Genomic DNA, 22,096 nt, shown 5'->3' on the forward strand with positions numbered 1-22,096 from the left:
CGTGAGCGCGCTCCCGGTACACGCGTGCCGCGGGGTATACGCCGTCGCGAACATCGCAACCGTGGGGTGGAGTGTTTCCGACGGGTCGTGTACAGGGTGAGGCGCCCGCCCCCCTTGCCGAAAACGAGTGCGGGGGCCGATGGCGTTTCATGCAGGACCGCACGGTTTTCGTCGAGAACGTCCGCGCGTGATGTCCAGTCTCTTTCGGAATTCGGTTTTGACTACAGGGATAAGGACTTGCGGCATCGGTTGCGGATTTGCCGCATGTGAGCTATTTTCCTTTCCCAAGCAAGGAGCCTGTGATTAACCATCCCACTTAATGCTTCATCACTTCGTGTGTCTCATCTCAGCCTGCTCGCAGTGCCGCTCAAGCGCAAACCGTTGTACTTGACCTACGGTGTAACTACACCCCCGGTAGAGAGTGCGTTCCTCGGTTTTTGAGAACCACAGAGATATTTCTCACCCCTTGTTGGTGTTTTCCAGTCTGCCACCACCGTTGTGAAAATGGCGTCCATGTCGTCTGCCGGGGCTTCCCTCGCCTATCGAGCGAGCCGCTATTGCACGGGCCCCAACTCTCGTTCGGTGTCGACCCTCGTTGCCGCCGGTACTGCATCGTCTGCTAGCTTGACTCAGTCGGCTCTGCGCCGCTCTTCTCGATTCTTCTCTAACTCTCTCTGCCAAACCGCCACTGTCGCTGCTTCCCCCTTGTCCCGGAACCTCAACAGAGTGCTCGCCACGACTGCATGCTCAAACGCACTCAAGAATGCACAGGCCGCCGGCGTCCTGTCGTCTTTCTCCCGTCACCTCAGGTAAATGCGAAACTTCTTTCTCTGCAAGCGGAACATCGGACACCACCTGGTCGCAGGAGTGGGGGAACTTCGGGGGGTGCCGCAACACACTTCACGGCCCCACAGACCGTTCTGCCCCTTGCCTGCTTCCGCAGGGTGAACCGCCAACACGCGTCGACTTTTTTTCTCTCAGGCAAAGCGTTCTATTTTCATGGCGGGGCGCACTGGTTTCGACGGGAATGCGCCACGTTGACGACCGAGCCGCTGAGACAGGGACCGTGTACAGTGTACATGTTGGATCGACCGCCACACAGGGTTGTCAGTGGGTTGGGCGTGGCCTGTTCTGCTTCGCTTGCCTCTTCCTCCTCTTTGTGAGTTCGTGCTCACACAACGGATGGCACATGTTTTCACGCATGTGTGCAGTTCTTGCCGCGTCTGTGCTGGATCCCGCATGCTCAGGCATGCCTGTTCGTCCAGATATATACGGGGAGCGTAAATCCTCCTGGACGTCATCGCGTGGATGGATGCATGGATGCAGTGCTCGCCAGCGTTTCCGCACGTGTCCATCCATACCGCGATCACTGCGATGCTTAAGGGCTTTCGAAGTCCGCGGAGGCCCGCTGCGGCCGCTTCTGCGACACTAACTTTCTCGGGTCGATGGTTTTTCCAAGCGAGTGCCTTCAAAACCTGTTTCGTTTCTTGCCCTCTTAACGCATGCGCACCGGAATGGAATATGCCGGATAACTTTCACCCGCGCGACCTGCGTGCGTCTGTCTGTCTCGGCGCACCGTTCTGTGAGTTCTCTGCGCGTGGATTTCAAACTCCGTGCGCGTGGTTCAGCCCGTGCCGGTCTCTGCGCGTTAAGGATCGTTTTTGTTTCGCTGTTGCGTGTTTTTTCAGCACGTCTGCTCCCCGCATGAACGGCAAGGCGCGCGGAGATGTGGTTGGTATCGATCTGGGAACGACCAACTCGTGCGTGGCGGTGATGGAAGGCTCGCAGCCGAAGGTTATTGAGAACTCCGAGGGCATGCGCACGACTCCGTCGATCGTGGCCTTCACGTCTGACGGCCAGCGCCTGGTGGGTATCGTGGCGAAACGCCAGGCTGTGACGAACCCGGAGAATACTGTCTTCGCGACTAAGCGTCTGATTGGGCGCCGCTACGAGGAGGATGCAATCAAGAAGGAGAAGCAGATCCTGCCCTATAAGATCGTCCGCGCGAGCAACGGCGACGCGTGGGTCGAGGCGCAGGGGAAGCCTTACTCGCCCAGCCAAATCAGCGCCTTCATCCTCACCAAGATGAAGGAAACTGCGGAGGCCTACATCGGCAGACCTGTCCGCCAGGCTGTCATCACCGTCCCTGCGTATTTCAACGACTCGCAGCGACAGGCTACGAAGGACGCCGGAAAGATCGGTGAGCACAGAGCCTCGCGAAGAAGCAGTGTGACATCCACGCCTCCACACACTCGCAGCTTTTCTCTTGGTTTCGCGCAGCTCTGCGAGTTGTCGCGTGCGGATTTTATTGAGTTTTTGCGTGCGGCTTGTCGGAATGGAGCGGGATGCGCGCGGGCTGCTGGCAGTCAACTCTTGCGATCTGGAGCTGTCTGTCTTTTTCAGCGGGTTTGGAGGTTCTGCGTATCATCAACGAGCCGACGGCCGCTGCGCTGGCGTTCGGCATGGACAAGGACGACGGCAAGACGATTGCGGTCTACGATCTCGGCGGCGGCACGTTCGATATTTCGATTCTGGAGATCCTCGGCGGTGTGTTTGAGGTCAAGGCGACGAACGGCAACACGTCGTTGGGAGGCGAGGATTTCGACCAGAAGATTCTGCAACACTTGATCGAGGAGTTCAAGAAGGCGCAGGGCATCGACTTGACTAACGACAAGCTCGCGCTGCAGCGTCTGCGCGAGGCGGCGGAGACTGCCAAGATCGAGTTGTCTAGCAAGGTGCAGACGGAGGTCAACTTGCCCTTCATCACCGCCGACCAGACCGGGCCCAAGCATCTGCAAGTGAAGCTGACGCGCGCGAAGCTCGAGGAGCTCGTGGGAGGTCTGCTGCAGCAGTCGGTGGAGCCTTGCGAGAAGTGCATCAAGGACGCGGGCATCTCCAAGACTGACCTCTCTGACGTCATCCTCGTCGGAGGCATGACGCGCATGCCCAAGGTCACGGAGCTTGTCAAGCAGATCTTCGGCAAGGAACCTAGCAAGGGCGTCAACCCCGACGAGGCCGTCGCCATGGGCGCCGCCATCCAGGCCGGCGTCCTCAAGGGCGAGATCAAGGATCTGCTTCTCCTCGACGTCTGCCCCCTGTCGCTTGGTATCGAAACCCTCGGCGGCGTCTTCACGCGCCTGATCAATAGAAACACCACGATCCCCACCAAGAAGAGCCAGGTCTTCTCGACCGCCGCCGACAACCAGACTCAGGTGAGCGCCTCCGAGACGCAACAGCCGATCGCAGAGAAGCCGTCTGAGGCGCGTGACTACCACCTTGCCGCCTTCTTCCGCGAGCAGGAACTGTCGCGGTCGCGCGCGAATCTTCGCCAGCCACTCTTGAGTGGATTCCACAGGTTCAGCCGTTTGGGCGGTGCGACGTCTTTTTTTATCGAGTTGGCAACCTCGTTTGTCGCGCGTGTCGCGCGATATCTGTAGGGTCTGCGGCCTTGGGGCAAAGGCAAAACTGTTATATGTTGCCGCGAGCCACCTCTTAGATGCTGAGAGCCTCATGAGCATGGCGCCGACCAGGGTCCTGGTTTCGTAGGCCTCCAGGCTGCAGCTAAGCAGCTAGTTCTTCGCTCTCGCGCTTTGCTGTGCCGCGGCCATCCCCCCTCCCCTCCCGCCCCTCCGAGGTGACCTTCGCGCGAATATATCTGTCTTGTGTTGCGTGGGGGTGCCTGCAGGTCGGCATCAAGGTGTATCAGGGCGAGCGCGAGATGGCGGCCGCGAACAAGATGCTGGGTCAGTTCGACCTCGTGGGCATCCCGCCTGCTCCGCGCGGCGTGCCGCAGATTGAAGTCACCTTCGACGTCGATGCGAACGGCATCATGAACATCAGCGCCGTGGACAAAAGCACTGGCAAGCGCCAGGAGATCACCATTCAGTCCAGCGGCGGGCTGTCTGACGCGCAGATTGAGCAGATGGTGAAGGACGCCGAGCTCTACAAGGAGCAGGACGAGAAGAAGAAGGACGCAGTCCAGGCGAAGAACGAGGCCGAGACGCTCATCTACTCCGTTGAGAAGCAGATGACCGACCTCAAGGTAAGCGCGACACACCAGCCAGCCGTACAGACGCGCAGCGGCTCATAAACCCTAAACTGCGCGCGTCGATCGAAAAAAACCTGAAAAGAGACAGAGACAGCCCCGGACTCGCAAGAGGACGAGGCTACGCAGAGAGAGTTCATGTGAGTCGGGGCCTGAGACCTAGGGTTTATGGTGTACTTACGACGCTCTGGCGCTCGTCTGGGCTTCTCAGGAAAAGATGACCGACGCGGACAGAACCGACCTTCAGGAGAAAATTGCGAAGCTGCGCTCCAACCTCGGCCAGGAGGACCCTGAGCCGATCCGCGAGGCGCTGAAGAGCTTGCAGGAGGCCTCCTGGAAGGTGTCTCAGCAGGCGTACAACCAGGTGTGCGAGGGTCTCGAACGCACGGGGGCGGCCGCGCTCTTTCCAGCTTCCTAGACGTTCAGACCATAGGGCCCCGAGATTTTGTCGCAAACCGAGGCGTGCATATATATATATATATATATACATGTGTGTACATATATATCTTATGCATATATGTATATACATATATATATAGTATATGATCTATGTGGTGTACATGCATGTGCGTGTGATGATGGCGTGCGCCTAGCACTCGCGTCGGTTGTTTACAGGATAGCAATGTGCGCAGGTTTGGAGGGAGAAGAGGCTGGAATTTTTTTTTTCGTGTGCGGCGGTTTCTGCAGGCTGGATCGAGTGACTCGAGCAGCACTAACGTCGGCGAGAGCAGCGGCAGCGAGAGCGGCGACAAGAAGAGCCAGTAAACATCGCGAGTTGCGCAAGTGAAGCGATTCTCTTCCTCTTGTCCGCCGTGGCAGGCTTAGTTTTTCTCTTTGGTTCGCCCGCGGGTGGGGGAGGGGGGGGGGGGGGGCGGAGTCGTGCTGAATTGGTTCTGTCGCTCTGGCGAACCCGAAACTGTCAACAGCAGTTTCGTGGCTCCAGCGAAGTGTAAAGACGTCTTCCGAGTGGGGGAGCGATTCGGTGATATCGAGAGGTGGCGAGAGAGTCCGTCGTCGGGTCGCAGGTCTCTCAAAAGGGCAAACACCAAGTGAAGTATGGCGGCGGAGACGGCTTTGACGACCCAGACAGAGGATTTATCCCTGAACTCCTCAGGCACGCACCTTGCTCTGTCGCGAGCGAAGAAGCGGCCTCGTCGCTATTTCGTGCGTTTGGGGGGAGGGATAATGGGACCCTAAATAGTTGTGTTCTGCTCAGTTTCTGTCCCTGTCGAGCTGTACTGTGTGTCTGAGTGTCCGCCGACAAGGCGGCCTTTTCTTTCCATGAATGCCTACGCGTTCCGGGGTTACAACGGCTAGTCTTTTGCGATCTCGCCCGAATGCTGCTGCTCCGGGTTTTCTTCAGCCCAGTGGCCGCGGCGAAGCGCGTGCCTTGCGCAGCGGAGAGCCTTGCGACCAGCGCAGCCGACACGTTTCTTGACGCGGTACGCCGCGCGGTTCGCACCGGCGTCTGTGTTGTGGCGCTTCCTGCGGACGCTGAGCCGAAGGGCGAGCGCGAGATTGCGAGTCGTGCGGTGGGTGGCGGGGGATGGAAAGAATCCGCGAAGAAAGAAGTGAGGTCCGAGGTTGCTTGCGCACGGAGTTATCGGGCCCCCGGCTGCTCGCTGAACAGATTTATTGAGGAAATTGCTGCGTGTGACTGGTGTCAGGTAGTCGGTTCGCACTCGTCCTTCCCACACAAAGAAAGGATGGACGCAGAAGAGAAGAGCTGGAGGGGAGGCTTCGAGGCTGCCCGCCTCCGCGAAAATAATGTGCTCTGCTGTGTCGTGTGACTTCATAGCTTTTTTACTCGTCCAGCGCTATATCAGCTATGCTTCGCAGAGAAACCTTTTTCCTTCGAAAATCAACCGCGTACTTTCAAGTTAGCATCTAGTCTGTGCGACGGCGTAAAACGCGAGTCAGCGCGTCGACTCTTGACGCTACGCAGCGCCCCGCTCAAACGCGCGCCGTCACCGTTCTTTGAAAATGAATCCCCAGACGCGCGACAGTTAGCGGAAAGCTGGTTGACCCGCAGCTGCTTTCTCCCTTCCACGTTTGCAGTGTGTCACGCCTGCCTCAAAGTTGAGCGCATCGCGCTGCAGATGACTGCAAGTTGCTGTGAGCCCGGTTTAGCAGCTGTTCTCCGCAGAGCCACGAGCGTCCGGCACATCGCGCCAGCTCAGTGCGCAGCCATGTGTCTGCCACAAAGGAAAATGCGACACACATAACGCTGCAAAACCCTAAATGAACCAAGTGAGGCTGCCTCTCCTCAGCTTTGAAGGAGGAAAGCGCTTGCGGTGACAACGAATCCCCACGAACTCAACAGAGTTGCGTACGAGGCCGTAGCCGGAGCTGCCAGCGGGAAGTACAACTTTGCATAGCGGCCAGACGAAGGCCAGTTTGAACCTGAAGGCTAACTGTGGAGAGGACGGGATACGTCTCTCGGGAAGTGCAGCGGGAGCCAAGCTCTCGGAGCACGTAGACGTCATCCGCCAGCAACTTTGATTTCACGCCTACTCCACAGCTGTGCGCAAGCGTCAGTCGGTTTCCTGGATATCGGTATACGGGGAACTGATACCGTAGGATGCCCTGACACGCCGCTCTGCCTAAGATGACGCCTGGCCCGAGCCGCGTGGAAAACAACGGATTCGAACAACGCACAAGGGCACTAGCGATTTCGTGTGCACTCTGCCTGCTGCAGCTCACGCTCTCCCCACGGCGTCTCTTCTGATTCCTTTCGTACGTAGTCACCATGAGCCAGCGGCGGAAGCTTTCGCATCCTCCGCGTGCGCCCCAGCCCGCCTTGCCTTTGCCCTCTCTTCAGCTGTACGCTGCCTGGTTTGAGAAACGTCCTCCTGTCTACGCCACCCTTCCGCTACTGAGTCAGCAGCAAGGCGGCGTGACTGCGCGCGCCGCAACCAGGCACCGCGACTTCTCGAATCCGCGGAGTACTTCGGCTCGTGCGTGTCTCGTTACGCGCTCCGATGAGCCGCACATGTCTCCCAGGCGCAAGGTTTCGAAAGCCTCTGCGGTGAGAACGATGCGGCGTCTGTCGACGCGAGGAGGCTCAGCAGAACCAGCGGCGGTCGGGCGCCGGCAGGGGTCACGGGAAACCCATCGCAGCGCCGAGCAAGTCTGTTTCGAATCGTCCGCGCAGACGGACTGTGGGGATTGCGACGCGCGGGCGACGTCTGCTGCCCGTAGTCGGCGTCTGTCGACGTCCGCGGGAGGGATCCCGAGAAGGGGGGAGAAAAGGGAAGGAGCAACGCGGTGAGATAGCGGCTCGGAAGGCGACAGCAGAGCCCCAGGCTCGAGAAACCTTTGAGTCCATCGGCTGTCCTGCGCCTTTCTCAGACCGTTTCACCACCCTTTCTCGCACCTTCCCGTTCGTCGGTCCAGTAAAGGGAGTCGGAATTGAATTCGCTCGACGCCCTCGCGTCCGCGGACGTGCTGTGCCCGATTGCCGCCGCACGGTTCATATTCCGGTCCAAGGGAGCAGTGAGAGACCGGTAAGAGCTCCAGATCGTGGGTTTGTGCGGCCGACCGGTCTCCCAAAAAGTATTTTCGACTCCGCCCACTCCGATTCCGTCGCAGACAGGGCGGCTCTGCTTTTGTTTGCCACCCTTCCCGCCTGCCGCCGCGCGCAAACCGCGACCGTCGAGTCTCGTGCGAATGCGAGGAAATCGGGTTCACAGCTGTTCCGTGGCGCGACTCTTCTTCCCAGCACCATCGGGGTCGCCGCGCCACGCGCGACGTCCGCCGAGGCTGCGTTTGTGCGATGTTTGGGACGGTCAGTCACGCGAAGGACAGAACTAAAGAGGCATTTGTTTCCGAGGCGGGTGTTTGCCTTGTCGTCCTCCTCACCCGAGTCTTGTTCTTGACTGCATTTGTCTGGGGCCGGTGCAGAACACCCCCCCCTCGCGGCACGGCTTCCGCTTTTTGCATTCCTACGACCAGCACGCACGCCTCCATGCCTAGACGGCAAGTTCGGAGGGTCGCGCGGTCGCGTGGCAGTTTTCTTCCAGCTTTTTTTTTCTTCTGTGCCACACAGCATGTCTTGTGCTTTTGTGAATAGCAAGGGCGTGTCTACAGGCTCTACCCAGTGTATCGCGCGGTGTAAGTGAGCCGCAGTAGAAGCATGGGCGTCATTGTCCAACGAAACGGCCGCCAACTGCGGTAGCCATTCACCCGATTCCTCGAAGTGCGCGCCTCCCTGGTTTTTTCGTTGTCGTGTTCGTCTGACGCTCTGTTAGGCTCTCTCACGGGGCAGTTTTTGGGGCCGTTTTTCTCGGATGACGTCAGGTGTGAGTTTTATTTGTCGTGTGTTGCGCACGGTCTTCCTCGCGAACCCCTGCTGCGACGACTGGAGCTGTAGGGAAGATTACTGGTTCGTTTCCTCTCACCGGTGCAGCAGCAGCATGAGGCGGCGGTGACCGCATTCGGCCTGTGAGGGGTGGCGCGTCTACCTCCACTTTTGAGTTGTAGGGTCGCCGTCTCTTCTGCTTTTTGTTTGCTTCGCCGTTTGTAGCGCCATGAAGAAGGTCTCCTGCCCGCGACTTCCTCCTTCGCGGCTCGGCTCTCCCCCTCCGCCTTCTTCGGGTACCTCCCGGTTCCTCGGGGCCCCTGCTCATCGCTGTCCCTGTGGAGTCTCGTTTTTTCATGCGCAGCTGCGGGGCGGGTCTTCTCGTCTCGGGGTCGATGTGCCTTTTTGCAGCTCCCGTTCAGCCCGACGTTGGACCAACGCGAACGCGGTCCTTGTGTCTCGTCGTGTAGCTACACCAAAGACCGCAGCAGCCTCGAAGCCGACGCTCGCTGCTGGCGCGGCCGATTTTTCAGGCCAGAAGCCGCCGCGGGTCAGGGTGCTTTGACTTTCTCAGTTACGTGCATGTCTAGTAGGTTTTTCGCGGGAGTCGTCCTGCGAACTGCAGCGCGGTCTGGATGCAGGCACGCAGAGGCTTCGGCAGCCTGAAGGCGGGGCTGGCCTTCCGCCTCGGCTCCCGCACCGGGTCATTCTCACCTCTTTCTTCCTGGGCCTGAGCCACGCGAGTCCCTCGAGGATGGAGAGGCCTCCAGACATCGAGTTGCGGCTGGCGACACGCGCTCGCCGACCTCGAAATTGCTCGCAACTCCTACGTCTACTCTTCGTTCTAGCGATCGCGCTTTTCGCTTCAGCCGCGTCGACCGACCCGAGAGACGCCTCCATCTTCCTGCCTCTTCGCTTCCCCTGGTCAAGATTTCTCTTCGCTGTCGCAGAATCCCCCGCCAGTGACCCCCAAGAGCCCGGTAAGAGTTCGCATCCGGCGGAAAACACTCGCGTTTGCGGGGCTCACCTGAATTTGTGGAACGTGGCGACGACCCGTTGGAGCTTCGGGTTCCGCGTGAGGGCGGGGGGCGGAACGATTTAATTTAAACTAAGTTTTTTGCTGCGCTTTGAACAGCGTATCGGACGTACCGATCCGGTTTACATATCTTTCAAGCAGCGACTGACCGGGGTGGGGTCGCCAGTGGGGCCCTGCGGCCTCTCTTCATCCTCGTCGCGCGTCCCCCGCGGCTAAAGTCGAGCGGAGTGTGGATGCAGCACCGCGCAGCATTTCCTTTCGTTCCAGTCTAGCGAGTCGCGCGGCAGTTCTGGGAACGTCTGCTGGCGGTGAATCTCAAGACGCGTGAGGCGCCCTCAGAGCTCGCCAGGGCAGTTCCTCAGGGGACTTTGAGTTCTTCCTGGCTTCGAATGCTCGGTGTTTCGTGGGCGCGTTCCCCCTTTTTCAAGGGGGCTGCGCCCTCATTTCTTTGCGGCAAATGATGCAGCCTGCTTTCGCGTTCTACTGACTGTGTCCGTCTTCATCATACTGGTACGTTAGTGTGCTCCCCTCCGCGTTCTCTCGGGTTCGTGTCTTCGCAGCCCAGTATCGGGATTCCATTCGTGTCTCCGCAGGTGGTCGTCCATTCTCTCGATTGATTTCTTCTGCGTCGCCTCGTTTCCTCAGCGCGTGCGGCGTGAGCACGCGCGAGAGTCGTGTCGCAATTTCGCGGCTTTTTCTGTGTGTTTTCTGGCTCTTTTTCAGGCCGCATCGGGCCGCCAGCCTCTCCACGGAGCCCGGAAGACGCGGCCGCCGGCGCGGAGCCTGGGCCGCGCTCGTCGGGCGCGGGGGGCGACTCAGGGGGCGCGTCGGTCGCGTCTCCGGCAGCGAGCAGCTGGCCGGGGACGGATAACCCGTTGTACCACAGTATGTGCGAGGCGATCAAGGCGCATCCCAAGGTGGCGCGGCAGTTTTTTCTCCTCGTTCTGCTGCTTGCGCAGTTCCCCGAGGATGCGGACGGCGTCGCGCTAGGCCGCAGCTGGGACGAGCGCGTGCGGTTCAGCGACGCGACGCGCCTGCTCCACAGACTCATTGCCGACGCCCACGCGCAACTCCCCGCGCAAGGCCCGCGATACCTCTGGCAAAACGTGGAGCCCTGCGACCTCAACCGGGTCGCCAGAATCCAGGTGAGAGGGCGCAGAGCGACTCGATGGCAGGCGTGAGCGAGGCACCCGAGCGACTGAGCGTTCGTGTCTGCGAGGTCGGTCGCCTGCTGCGGCTCGGGGAGGGGGGGGGGCGGGGGGGAAAGGGCTGCTTTTCGCGCGGAGCCTCTTTCGTTTTTTGTCGTTGAGAGGGAAAGGCACGTTTCCTTCGCGTGGAAAGAGGTTGCATCCTAGGATTTGCGTGAGAGACTGGAAAACGACGGGTTTTTTCTTGTGTTGTCTGCGCAGCTGACGCTGGCTGGCGTGCGAATCGTGGAGATGATTCAGGCCTCGCGCAGCGTTCTTGAGCTTGCGCTGCGCGCGGCGAAAAGAGAGCCCGACCCTCGAAGTGCCTCGCTGCAGGCTGCCGACAGGGAACAGGACCCAGAGGCGGCTGAAGACGAAGAAGAATTCCGGCGCGCGCCTGAGAAACGCCAGCGGCGGACTGTGCGGGAGCTGAAGAAGGCACAGGACGAGGAGAAGACCGACGCACCCGCGGGCGCGGGGGAGGACGAAGAGGAGGCTGAGGCAGACGGAGGCCGGGAGGAAGAAGAAGCGCGCGGGTCGGCCGCGTGGGGGCGCGAGCGGGAGCCGGCGGCGCAGCCAGGCAGAAGTGGGAGGCGGCGCGCGAAGGCGAGACAAACTTTGGAAGCGGCGAAGGGCAGCGGCACGCGCGACAGGCTGCAGCTCGACCCTCTGCAGCACGAGCTGCTCAGTCTGGTGGGAGGGGATCGGATCGTCTTTCGAGAATTCGTCAAGGGCCTGATGGAGCACCAGCCTGTCGACTCGCCCCTGTGGAGCACGAAGGAAATTCTGCAACTCGCCAGCATCACCCGGCTGCCGCTACGCGCGGGAGCGCCTCTCGCCGAACTCATAAACCAGGCGGCCTCCATCTGGGCCTCGTACTTCGTCGTCCACGAACTCCAGAGCGGTGAGACAGACATGAGCCAACCTCATTTGCGCAGCTGCAACGCTTCTAACGAGATGGACAGGAACGGCTGAGCAGCAGAATGACGCAAATGAGGAGGGCGCAGCTTTTACGGGGTTCGCGCTTTGATCTCCGTCTGTCTCGGAACGAGTGCCCTCTTCTCTTCCCGGCGACACGCAACAAGAGCCTGTCCGCGTGTCTCCATGATCCATGTGCATACGGGCATATCGAAGAATACGTATAGACGCTTTTTGACATGGCTGTAGTTACGTGGGGCTGCCACCTGTTCTGCTGCCCGTGAGACTTGTTGTTGACTGTGTGTTAGAGGTCGCGGGTTGCGGATTCGGCCACAGCGGCCTTTCCGACATGGTTCCTCTGTCCGCCGCTTCTTCTCCGCTCTCTCGCTCTGTTACGTTCGTCTCTCCCTCGCTCCTTGTTCAGCGCCTGACAGCTTCTGTCGTCCCTTTTGCGCCCTAACGGCGTCTGGAGTCCTCTGCCTTTGTGTGCTAGTCGCGGTCGCTTCTTTTTGTTTCGTCGTTCTGCGTCGAGGGCGCGGAGGCGCGCAGCGGTTGCAGCCATTTGTCCTGCCTGTGTGCTGGCGGTGCGTGTCTGGTGTCAGGCTACGTGATGGAGATGCTGCTAGAGGACTGGATGGACCGGATGGCGACGCCGATGATGCGCTCGTACCACAGAGCGCTGTCGCTGGTTGCGGGGGCAATTCGGGAGCCAGTCATGGATGAGCCGGTGTGCGGTCACATGTTTCTGCTGCTGGACGGATTCCGGACTTCGCCAGTCTCGGCGCTCTTCACAGAGAACTCGACGGCGCAGGAGCTGGAGCAGTTCCGCGAGCAGCTGCAGCGTGTCCTGGAGGACGAGCTAGAGAAGGCCGTTCAGCGACTCGGCGAGGACTTGCGCCTCGCCGACAGGAGCGGCGCGGTCGCGGCCGCGGCTGCCTCCGCCTCCGCCGGCGTTCCGATCCCGGCAGGCGGCGCAGAGGCGGAGGCGGAGACGAAGCCTCAGCAGCAGCCTGCCCGCGCCGCGCCGGCAGCCCCCGAGGGGGGAGCTTCTGCCGCCGCTTCCACGCTGCACTCGCCGCTGGGCTGGTCGTCGGGGGAGGTTCGCCCGGTGACGAAGAAGCAGCTGCCCATCACGCGTCTGGCGGGTTACGCCGTGAAGCTGGGGACGGGGATTTTCCAGGCGGGCGTGCTGGGCGAGGGCAACTCGTACGAGGCGAATCAGCGGCTGCTGCAGGCCATGACCAACGACAGCTTGCTGGTGGAGATCCAGTTCTTCGACGTCGGGCACGTGACGCTGGAGAACCCCGCGAGCCCCCTCGTCTCGCTGCCCGATCAAACGAACGTCGACATACCCGCCAGTGAGCTCGTGGACATGCGTAACCTGGGCAAGGGCTTGACGGACGACGCCGAGCGCGACGAGGCAGCCAACATCTCGCGGAGCCCCGAGGGCGTCTTTGCACGCCGCGACTGGACGACAGGCAACCCCGAGGCCGGAGTCCCGGTCGTCACAGCCATGCAGGCGCTGAAACGGCACATCAACGGCGACAAAGGCGCCCACGGCATCTGGTTTTTCCGCCGCTCGCTGGTTATCTACTCGACGCTCGAGGGAACCGACGTGACTGACCCCTTCAGCGGCCAGTTCGGCCTCTCGCCCTCGACCGACTACGATATCCACTTCTTCGTCTACGTGCCAATTTCCGACTACTCCTCGAACGTGAGTGAGAAGCTCCGCAAGTCCTTCCTCCTCATGGCGCAGGCGCCGACAGGCGGAGGCAGCGGCGGCTGGGGGCTCAAGGGCATCGACCCCCTCGTGGACGACTCCCGGATCAAAGACTTGGGCACCGCCAAACTCACCGAAGACCGTCAGGCGCTCAAACTCAAAACTTTCGGCATCGAACTCGATGACAACCAACGCACCAACGTGCAAAAGGTGAGCGTCTAGGCGGCGACGCGCCTGACACCGACGCTGGCACATTCGAACAAGGAGCTGCGCGCAGCGTGGCGGGCGTCGGCGCGTCAGGAGCTGCTTTAGGCCTCCTGTTGGCTTCTTGGAAAAGGAGGCAGGCGCGCGAGCTGCGCTCGTCTAGCTTCTGGCGCTCCGCGGGGACAGAGACAGCGTGGGCGACGCGCGGCGTGCTGCGTTCGATTTGTGATTGCCTCTGCAGTTCATTCAGAAAGACATGGTTCTGATTCACTACAAGATCAAGGGCCTGGCGACCATGCGGTCTGCGCTGCCCCCCGGCGAAGAGTGGCGGGTTATGCGAGCCGAGCGGATTTTCGGGCGCATCCTCAAGCAATGCAGGAACCTCCTCGAAGTCCCCTATGCAGTCGTTGTCAAGAAACAACCTCGAGGGGTGAGCAAGCTCAGCGGTTCGTCTGCAAAGGCGGAAGCTGAAGCGCTTGTTTGCCACTCGCGGCACCGTCTCGCACGGTGCGGCGACGTGCATTTGTATGGATGCAGAGAAGCAGGCCTGAATGGCGTCTCCTCCTCGTCTCTGCTTGTCTGTTGTTAAGTTTTTGTTTCCCCGCGGCTCTCAGAAAAGCGCCCCTCTGTCCGCCACTCCCACACGTGCAGATGCGTCACGCTTGTCGACTGGGTCGGCTCGAGACTCGCCAGACTCGTATGAATCTTGCCCAGGGGATTCTGCGGTTGGTATCGGCGCTCTCCCCATCAAACTCTGATGTTGTGCGTGGCTGCCTCCCCCCCCCCCCCCCTCCGCTCCCCTCGCCCTCACCTGTGACGCGTGTGTGTTTTTCGTGCGGGGTGTGTGCGTTCAGGAGACGCGTCAGATGAAGAAGACGTCGGAGGTCGAGGGCGGTTTGCCGGTGTGGGTGTTGGCGATCGCTGTGGTGTGCACAGCGTTGCCGCTGATTATTTTCATGTGTTGTCTGCAGTTTCACAAGCGGCTGCCGCTGCCTTGGTGGGTGAGCTGCATCTGTTCCTCGCGGCCGCCCTGCGCGGCGGCGCCAGGGGATGGGGCGGAGGAGGAGCCGGACGTGCAGAGTGTGGTGAACAGCCCGTGCCTCACGCAGGCCGAGACCAGTTTTCCTTTCGACCTCCCCGCTGCGTACGAATCAGATTTTGCGGACGCGCCGCCGTGCAGCAGCCTCAAGGCGACAGTGTCTGTGGATCTGCCATCCAGCGCGCGCGAAGTGTGCCTCCCGGCTGCGACCAACAGCGAGGGTTTCTTCGGCGCGGGCGCGCCGCCGCCGTTCGACAGGGCAGCGCCTCGCGTGTCGGCCTCGCACCGCGCGTCCTTCACTGCGAGCGCCCTGTGCGGCGCGGCTGGAGGCGCGGCACTGGCCGCCCACCCGAGTCGCAGCACCGTCCTGCGCGGCGGCTGGCACGACGCGACTGCGCGCTGGATGGGGCCACAGCTCTGCGCGGAAGGCGCGGGGGGGCCGCCGCGCAAGGCGGCCGACGCCTGCCTGCCCGGCTCGCTGAGCACGCGAGGCAGCGGCGTTTCGGCTTGCCACGAGAGGTTCGGCAGCCGCACGCCCGTGGGGGTTATCGGAAGCGCGTGTGCAGACCTCCACCCTGGGGGCGTGCCAGAGTTTGACGCCGCCGCGTCAACCTCTGGCACTGCCGGCGCCCCCTTGGCGGAGGTTGACGACGGTGGGGAAGGCGAGGATGAGGACACGACGGGTGCGGGCGCGGCGAGCGCCAGTCCCGCACAGGCGGCAGCGCCCAGCGGCGGGGGGAAGGCGCGCTGGCGCGAGCTGTCCCCCCACTCGCTGCGGGCGGCTTCGGGCCGCGAGGCTGGAGCCTGCGGGTTCCGGCGGGGCAGACCCATGAAGCGAGGAGGCCTGCGGCGCGCGGAGTCGCCCGAGCGAGACCTCTCCGCGGAGGCGGCCTGTGCCGCACAAGGACGGAGGTCGATCGAGCCAAGCATCATTCCAGCGGTGACGCCCGTCAATCGGCTGCTCTGCCGCGAGCCCGGAAACGCCGGTCGACGAAGCGGCTCCGGGATGCTCAGTGCGAGGCTGGGGCGGCAGGGTTCCTCCGGGGGCCCGGGGGAGGAAGAGGGGGGGGGAGGAAGGGAGGGAGCTTCGAATGACCGTGGCTGAGCTGGATGCCCCTAGCGCAATCAGCCTACGGATTGCGGAAGGAGCTAGGAAATCGCCAACTTTTGAAAGGGGAGACGCGAGACGCGCAGATACGTGCGAGAAAGGGCTGTGTTTCGAGGATGCCTCGTCCCGTAGGGCGAAGGCGCCACCTCTCTGTCGCCGGCGAGGGTTCCGTGGTTGCGGGAGGTGGGGGGGGGGGGCTGTGCGACAAGAGGTTACCGAGAAGTGAAACGGAGGGACGCTTTCCCGCCCTGAGAGTTGCAGATGAAGAGTCCACGAGGTAGAGAGAGCGATGGAATCTGCATGCTTTGTTTTCTTTTCTTGACGCGAAGAACAAGAAGGAAACGAGGGGTACAAACGGTGCGGCGACGCGTGAAGCCGACGTAAGGGGGCGTGCTAACTGTAGTAGTACTACAAAGTAGTCATTATTTGTGCCGACCAACGTAGTAGGCTGCCTGCGTGTGTATAAGCGGGCCTTTTACGCTTTCACTTGCAGAGTGTGGGGAACTTCCGGCCTTCGCGAGGCGAGCTTCGGCGGCAGAGACGCGAGGGTCGATGTTTTTTGTCGTGGCTCGTGGTAAGGTCGGTGCATGGGAGCGACGAGACAGAGAAGATGCCGCGAAGACGAAAGGTGTTGGTTCGCTGTTTCTGCTGCAGAAGGCGCATAGAATTACACAGTGCGCCAAAGGCACAAGACCGAGGAAGGGAGGCGCGCGCGAGTAGAGGACTTGAAGGCTGTAGATCGTGCTTCGCGGGACGCAAAATTTGTGTGCGCAAAGAAGGTGCTGCCGACATAATCTCAGACACGATTTTTGAACTTCTATGGCAAGCGGGCGGACGAGGATAGGGGGCCGGTCGCTGACGCTGTGAGGACGCAGCCGCCCGACGGGCCTGAGATTCCTCCGTATCCACTCGGAGAACGGAAGATAGAGCGAGATAGTCGAATTTTTTGGAGGAAACAGTCTCGAGAGGCAAATCATCCTGATTGCTTTAGACTTTCCGAACTCGCGCGTAGGCAAGAGTCTGGCACCTGCGGGCCTCTCAAAAAGACGCGTGTGTATAGCTGTGCCTTCCCCTCTTTTGGAAGGAAAAGACGGATGCCGAACGCGCTCGACGAGAAATCAGTTTTTCTTGGCTAGTCAAAACGGCCGTGTTCAAAATGGCCACGAAAACATGCTCCGTGAACAAAACAGTTATTCAATGACATTTCGGTGGCTTCACACCGGTAGGCCGGTCGCCGCGCCAGGCATCCGCCGACGAGCGCCCTTTGTGATCGCCGTGTTTTGTTGCCGTTGCGCACAAGACAGCCTCCCCGCCTTCTCTAGCGGACTGGGCTCCTCAGACACCACGCGCACTTCTGCAAAGCAGTTCAGACCCCGCATGACCGATTTCCGACTGCATGACTATGAAGCGGAGCTATGTAAACTAGTGCCTGCGTTAGAGCGGGTCACGGTTCTTCACGTATGAGCAGCCGTAATTAGACCTAGAAAACACTTAGGCGCTCCGCCTCCAGGCACACAGAAGCGGGCCTGAGAAGATGCTCATGCGCAGCAACAGCACATCAGAAGCTTATTTCCGTTCAGAGGGTGGCATTTGTAACACGTATGTATATGTTACTACTACATATATATACCTATATATAGTAGTATATATGTATGTATGGCTCGAGTTGAGTTGAACGCTGTGTGTATCTCGGAGCCAGTCGATGCTTCCTTCCTGACTCCAGTGTCTAGACAGTCAGCGTATAACATCGGGTCTTTCGGTTTTGCGTGCTCGAGGAATCCCATCAGGTTCTCTCGCGCCGACTGTCCCCTTTAGCTCGAGTTCTCTCCCGCGGAACCGACAAAAATCCCGCGACATGTTGCATCCCAAAATCCGTGGCCATTCGCCGTGTTTTTGTGCAGCGTAGACTTCAAATGTAAGCAATCCATGACGCGTTTCGCATGTGGCCGCGGGCACTGCTGTGCCTCGCCTGTGCGGAGTGCCGAGAAGAATTCGCTTCTCTCCGGAACCCAGCCCAAAGGCGACGATGCTGCAGTTTGACCAAGGAATTCACGTTCTAACGCTGCGAACCGAGCGCGTGCAGCTGGGACTCTCTTTCAGGGAAGACAGGGTAGCCACTTACGATACTTCACCTATTCGTGCCAGCCGCTGCGCCTAACAAGCCGCCGAACCTGCATTCGCTTTCAGGGGCCCCAGCTCGCCTTAGCTTCGTTTTTGATGGCAAACCAGTGCGTGAACGAGGTGCACCATTTTGCACTGGCTCTGTGTGTCTAGGGTTGCCGCGGCGGGCGCCTCGCGACAGAAGACAGTGTATCGTTTCCACGAGAAGTGTGTCTCATGAGCAGCACGAAACACACTAACGAAACCGTTTCTTCCCAGAAGAAACGAAACAGCACTGTGGCCGAACACTCGAGAAAGAGCGACGCCTGCGCCGGGCATCTGCGTCAACATGCAAACCCGAGGTGAGCACGGAAAACGCTTACATTTTTGTCGACCGCGCATGTGCTGTATCAACATGTTTTGAGGGACCCAGCGCGCGTGGCGGTGATCAAAATCGACTCTTTCCCCCAAGATACCGCCTGCTACGAAAAGATATAGCCTTCAAAACGGCAACCAGGGAAAAGCGACCTCTTTCATCTCGTTGCTGCCACGAAATCGCCCGTCCAAGTCGGCAGGGATTCCGTTCCGCCGGCTTCATCATTCAGCCCTTTTTTCGACGGAGTCGCGTTTACAATTGAACGAGCAGTGCGCCTGACACTTTCTTTTTTCGTGTCGGCGAGTTGATTCTGTCTCCTATTATTCCCCTTTCTCAGACCGTACCGCGTTCTTCGCGCTTCATTTCTTCCTTCTTCTCTGTTTGAATCTCCCCGACAGTCCTGGAATCTGTTCCTTTGCCGATCTTGCACGCGTTCGCTCTCCCAGACCCGCATTACCGCCTCTTCTTCGTAGAGGGCTGCCTGTTTGTCTCTTTCTTGGTATTTTTCTGTTTCTTGAGAAGCCAAACTGCCGATCCGAGTCGCGCGCGTCGGATCGTTCGTGTGTGTCTGAGCCGCGGCAGCTGACTGGCGCCGCGCTTGGTTTCTTGGGTCGCTAAACTACTCTTGTTCGGTTGATCACTTGCTTCAAGACTCGCCACGATGGCGTCTACCTCGGTTTTGAACTCTCTGGCAGCAGCGGGTCTGGAAAAAATGGACAAACTCGAGCCGTCGGACCAGAACGTGAAAAAGGAGTATGAACAGTTCAAGAAAGACCTCACGCGCCAGGCCGTGATTTCGCTGAAGGACCGCATCCCCCGAAAGATTCTCCATTTCAACAACCTCACGGTAAAACGAGGGGGGGCTTCTTGGAGGGAGACTGTGGACACTGTGCTACAGGCCTCTCAACTTCCGCCACGCGCCGGGGCTGGAGCCGCCGTCCGTCCTCTCCTATATGTCGCTAAAGCATTCTTTAAGGTCTCCGTTTGAGCCTCTTCTCGCTTGCTCTTCTCTCTAGCCTCTTCAGGACGAGCCCGGCGTGCTTCAGGCCGGGAACCCTTTTTGTACGTTCTCGTGGTGTTCTCTTCTCAATGGCGGCGTCTCTATGCGTCTACGCGCCGCACCTGGCATTTTTTCGAGCCGGCGTGTACCGAGTCCCCCTCCATTTCGCCTGGCTGGTCACGTTCTCATGCGTGTGAGAGAGAAGTCGTTTTTCTGTAACAGCTGCAGTGACACACAGACGAAAACCGAGATCAGCTTGCCTCTTTGAAGCGCCACTCGTTCGCGAGTCTCCTCTTTGGGCTCTGCCTGGCGATGCGCTGGCATCGCACCGACCTCCCGATTTAGCTGCTGGGGATAGCGCTTTTCGGTGCCCTTCAGAGCGGCGAGTCCTCTGCGTGACTCATTCACGCTGTTGTCGTTGTGGCGGTTGTTTCGCGGGCGGCCTGTAATTTCTGAACGGCGTGCGTCTCGGCGGCGGGACTCCCCACTCCGGTGTATTTAACCGGCATTTTTTTGTTGATTTTCACGGCATCAGAAACACACGTTGAGTCGCGTTGCGCTCGTCGGGGATCGCCGGGCGCGCGGGGGGCAGCGTATCGGCTGCGCGTCTGCGGCGCCAGAATGCCTGCTGGCGTCCATCTTTGTGGCAGCGTGTGTCATTTGGCTGGGTAGTGCGACTGTTCTTTTTTCAGAACGTGAACGCAGATCCGGGCTCTATCTTCCCAGCGGCAGATCTGGAGCTCCCTATCAAGCAGAGCGTGACAGACGGCGCCGCAGACGCCGAAGGTACCCTTCCGGCGGGCAAGCGCATAAAGGCAAGTTTCCATTTTCTCTGCACCGTCGTTGCGTCGCTATTGTCCCTCACGCGCGAGTCTGGATGGGCGAGAAGGAATGAGGTCACAGGCCGACGACGACGTCTGTTCCTCGAGCTCGCGCGAGTCTCATCGTTGCACGCTTTGGACGAGAGTTTGTCGCGTCGGGTTTGCGTGAGAGGCTGGGGTGTCGCGGGCGAGACCTGCTGGCCGCTGTGTGTTCGATTCCGTTGTCTGCAGTGTCCCCAGGGTGACAGCTTTTCTTTCGTTTTTGCCTGTGGGACCTCCTCTCTGTGCTGAGTGGCTCTACGCGCGGCGCGGTCTTGGCTCTGCGCCTGTTCGCCCTTGTGAGCGTTGTGTCGGAACGCCTGGCCGGCGCGTCGGCAAGGTATTTTCGGTTTGCGTGAGTTCCTCCGCAGCTCGACGACGGCCGCATGTGCTACACGCATTTGATGCCACGCCACGAGCAGATTTGCGATGAGTTGGAGCAGCTGAAGAAAGACGCCGCAGAACTCGTTGAAACCGTGAGTGACGGGATGCGAAGAGTCAAGGCTCTATCGTGTGTTTGCGGGCCCCTGTCGGCCGTCGCGCGTGTCTCTTTATCCCGGGTTCGAAGGTCGGTCTGCGGGTTCGGGAGGCGTGCTGCCGCTAGCTTCTGGGCGACGTGGTTTGCGGGCCTAGCTTTTTCTGCAGTCAAGGTCACGTAGACTCGTTTGCACGCGTAGACTCACGCGCACTGGACTGCGGGGCTGGCTGAGTGAGTCGGTCGCGGGCTTCGCCGTAGGGTCGACCCGCCCCTCGCTTTCCGCGGGGCTCGACGGTCCGCGTTCGTCTTTTTGCTGCTGGCGCGGGGGTAGCGTGTGGCCTTGTGGGCAGCCTGCGGCGAGCGAGTGCGAGCGGGTAGAGATGCCCTCTGTGGCCTCTGGTCTCGCGTATGGCGGTGTGTGTCCAGCTCGGCCAAGTCAAGCTGTGGATTCAGCTGAACGTGCCGCGCATCGAGGACGGCAACAACTTCGGCGTCGGCATCCAAGAGGAGGCGATTCAAGAGCTCGCGCGCGTCGAGGACTGGGCCTTCAACCTCTATGACGCGATCTTCAAGTACTACATGGCGAGGTGTGTGCGTTGTCTGCCTCCAGTCGAGAGTGTGTCCACAGTCGCAAGCAACACTGTTTTTTGAGAACTCAGCTGCGTAGCGACTCCTGCGGCAAGTAGGAGAGAGGGGAGAAGAGGGGAGAGGAAGGCGTGGACTTGCGCAGTCCGTTTTCTGTTGTTTCGGTGTCTGTGTCTCCAGAGCAAAGCTGTCTACGAAGGTGCTCAAGTACCCCAACGTGGGAGACTACTGGGAGGTGAGAACGAGGCGACGGTCTGGCGAGGTGACTGACGCTCTGGGGAGAATGCGACAGAAGAGGGACGGGGAGAGAGAGCGCTGACGCAGAGAAGCGGTGCGAGGTTTCACGAGGAGACGCGGAGGGTCGTTAATCTTTGCGGCGGAGAGGCGCCGGCACAAAGCGCATCAACCGCGCGTCAGCCGCGTCAGTGTGCGATATTTTGTGTTCTTCTGTAGGCCATTCGCGAGTTGGACGAGAAGGAGTGGCTCCACATCAAGTTCACGAAAGTCGATATGCGCAACAACTACTCGATGCTGTATGATCTGTTGTGTAAGGTAAGGTCCTCCCGAGAGTATACGAGGGCGCCGGTTGGCAACGCGCGGCGCTGTGACAGGGGGATCCCAGACGAACTCGCAGCTGAAAGTTTTGTATCATTATCAAGGGAATCGCGTTTGAAGTCCGAGTCGCCATAACTGCAGTTGATGGCCGTGCGCGGTCGCGAGAAGTTTTTGTGCGGAAGATAGCAGCTCGCCGAGCTCCGTGTGCCTGTGTGCGATTCCCTTGCAGAACTGGGAGAAGGTTGTCAAGCCTAAGAACGAGGATACGCGCAGCCGAATGACTTTCTGAGTGGGACCTGCGGATCCAGGTTGTACGGCAGTGAAGACCGTTTTTTTGCGCCGGAGTTTCCTGTGCTGCGCTCTCGGCGCTCGCGATTCTGCTTAGGAACTCCTTTTCTTGGCATTCTGGGTGAAATCCTCTTTTGCAAGTGGCTCGTCGCTTGTCTTGTCTCGTTTTTCGATAGGGTAGTTCCTAGAGGCGTTATCAAATGTGGAGAGTAGACTGTCATTATAAAACTTCAGAGAGCAAAACGTAGAAACTTCCCGTAATGCACATCCAGATTGACTCTAGCACTTTTGGCAGTT

At 59.9% G+C, this 22,096-nt stretch overlaps 2 protein-coding genes across 2 annotated transcripts; both read left to right on the plus strand.

The window, feature by feature from the left end:
• Positions 1 to 504: 504 nt before the first annotated feature.
• BESB_028750 (uncharacterized protein) lies at positions 505 to 15,554 on the plus strand (the record flags this gene model as incomplete). The annotated part of the gene is made up of 15 exons (XM_029361549.1): positions 505 to 809; positions 1,689 to 2,200; positions 2,404 to 3,212; positions 3,686 to 4,042; positions 4,257 to 4,409; positions 4,733 to 4,806; positions 5,409 to 5,616; positions 6,867 to 7,073; positions 8,135 to 8,162; positions 8,939 to 9,325; positions 10,105 to 10,526; positions 10,791 to 11,472; positions 12,089 to 13,416; positions 13,652 to 13,840; positions 14,265 to 15,554. The coding sequence occupies 15 exons, from the start codon at positions 505 to 507 to the stop codon at positions 15,552 to 15,554; spliced, it is 6,951 nt and encodes a 2,316-aa protein (XP_029215449.1).
• A 3,140-nt stretch (positions 15,555 to 18,694) lies between these two features.
• BESB_028760 (putative subunit of proteaseome activator complex) lies at positions 18,695 to 21,800 on the plus strand (the record flags this gene model as incomplete). Its single annotated transcript, XM_029361550.1, has 7 exons — positions 18,695 to 18,880; positions 19,726 to 19,852; positions 20,254 to 20,369; positions 20,798 to 20,958; positions 21,137 to 21,191; positions 21,410 to 21,508; positions 21,741 to 21,800. 7 exons carry the CDS (start codon positions 18,695 to 18,697, stop codon positions 21,798 to 21,800), a joined length of 804 nt encoding a protein of 267 aa, XP_029215450.1.
• Positions 21,801 to 22,096: the final 296 nt, after the last annotated feature.

Source organism: Besnoitia besnoiti (genome assembly GCF_002563875.1).
Source record: "Besnoitia besnoiti strain Bb-Ger1 chromosome Unknown contig00015, whole genome shotgun sequence".
In the NCBI taxonomy this organism is placed as follows: Eukaryota; Apicomplexa; class Conoidasida; order Eucoccidiorida; family Sarcocystidae; genus Besnoitia; species Besnoitia besnoiti.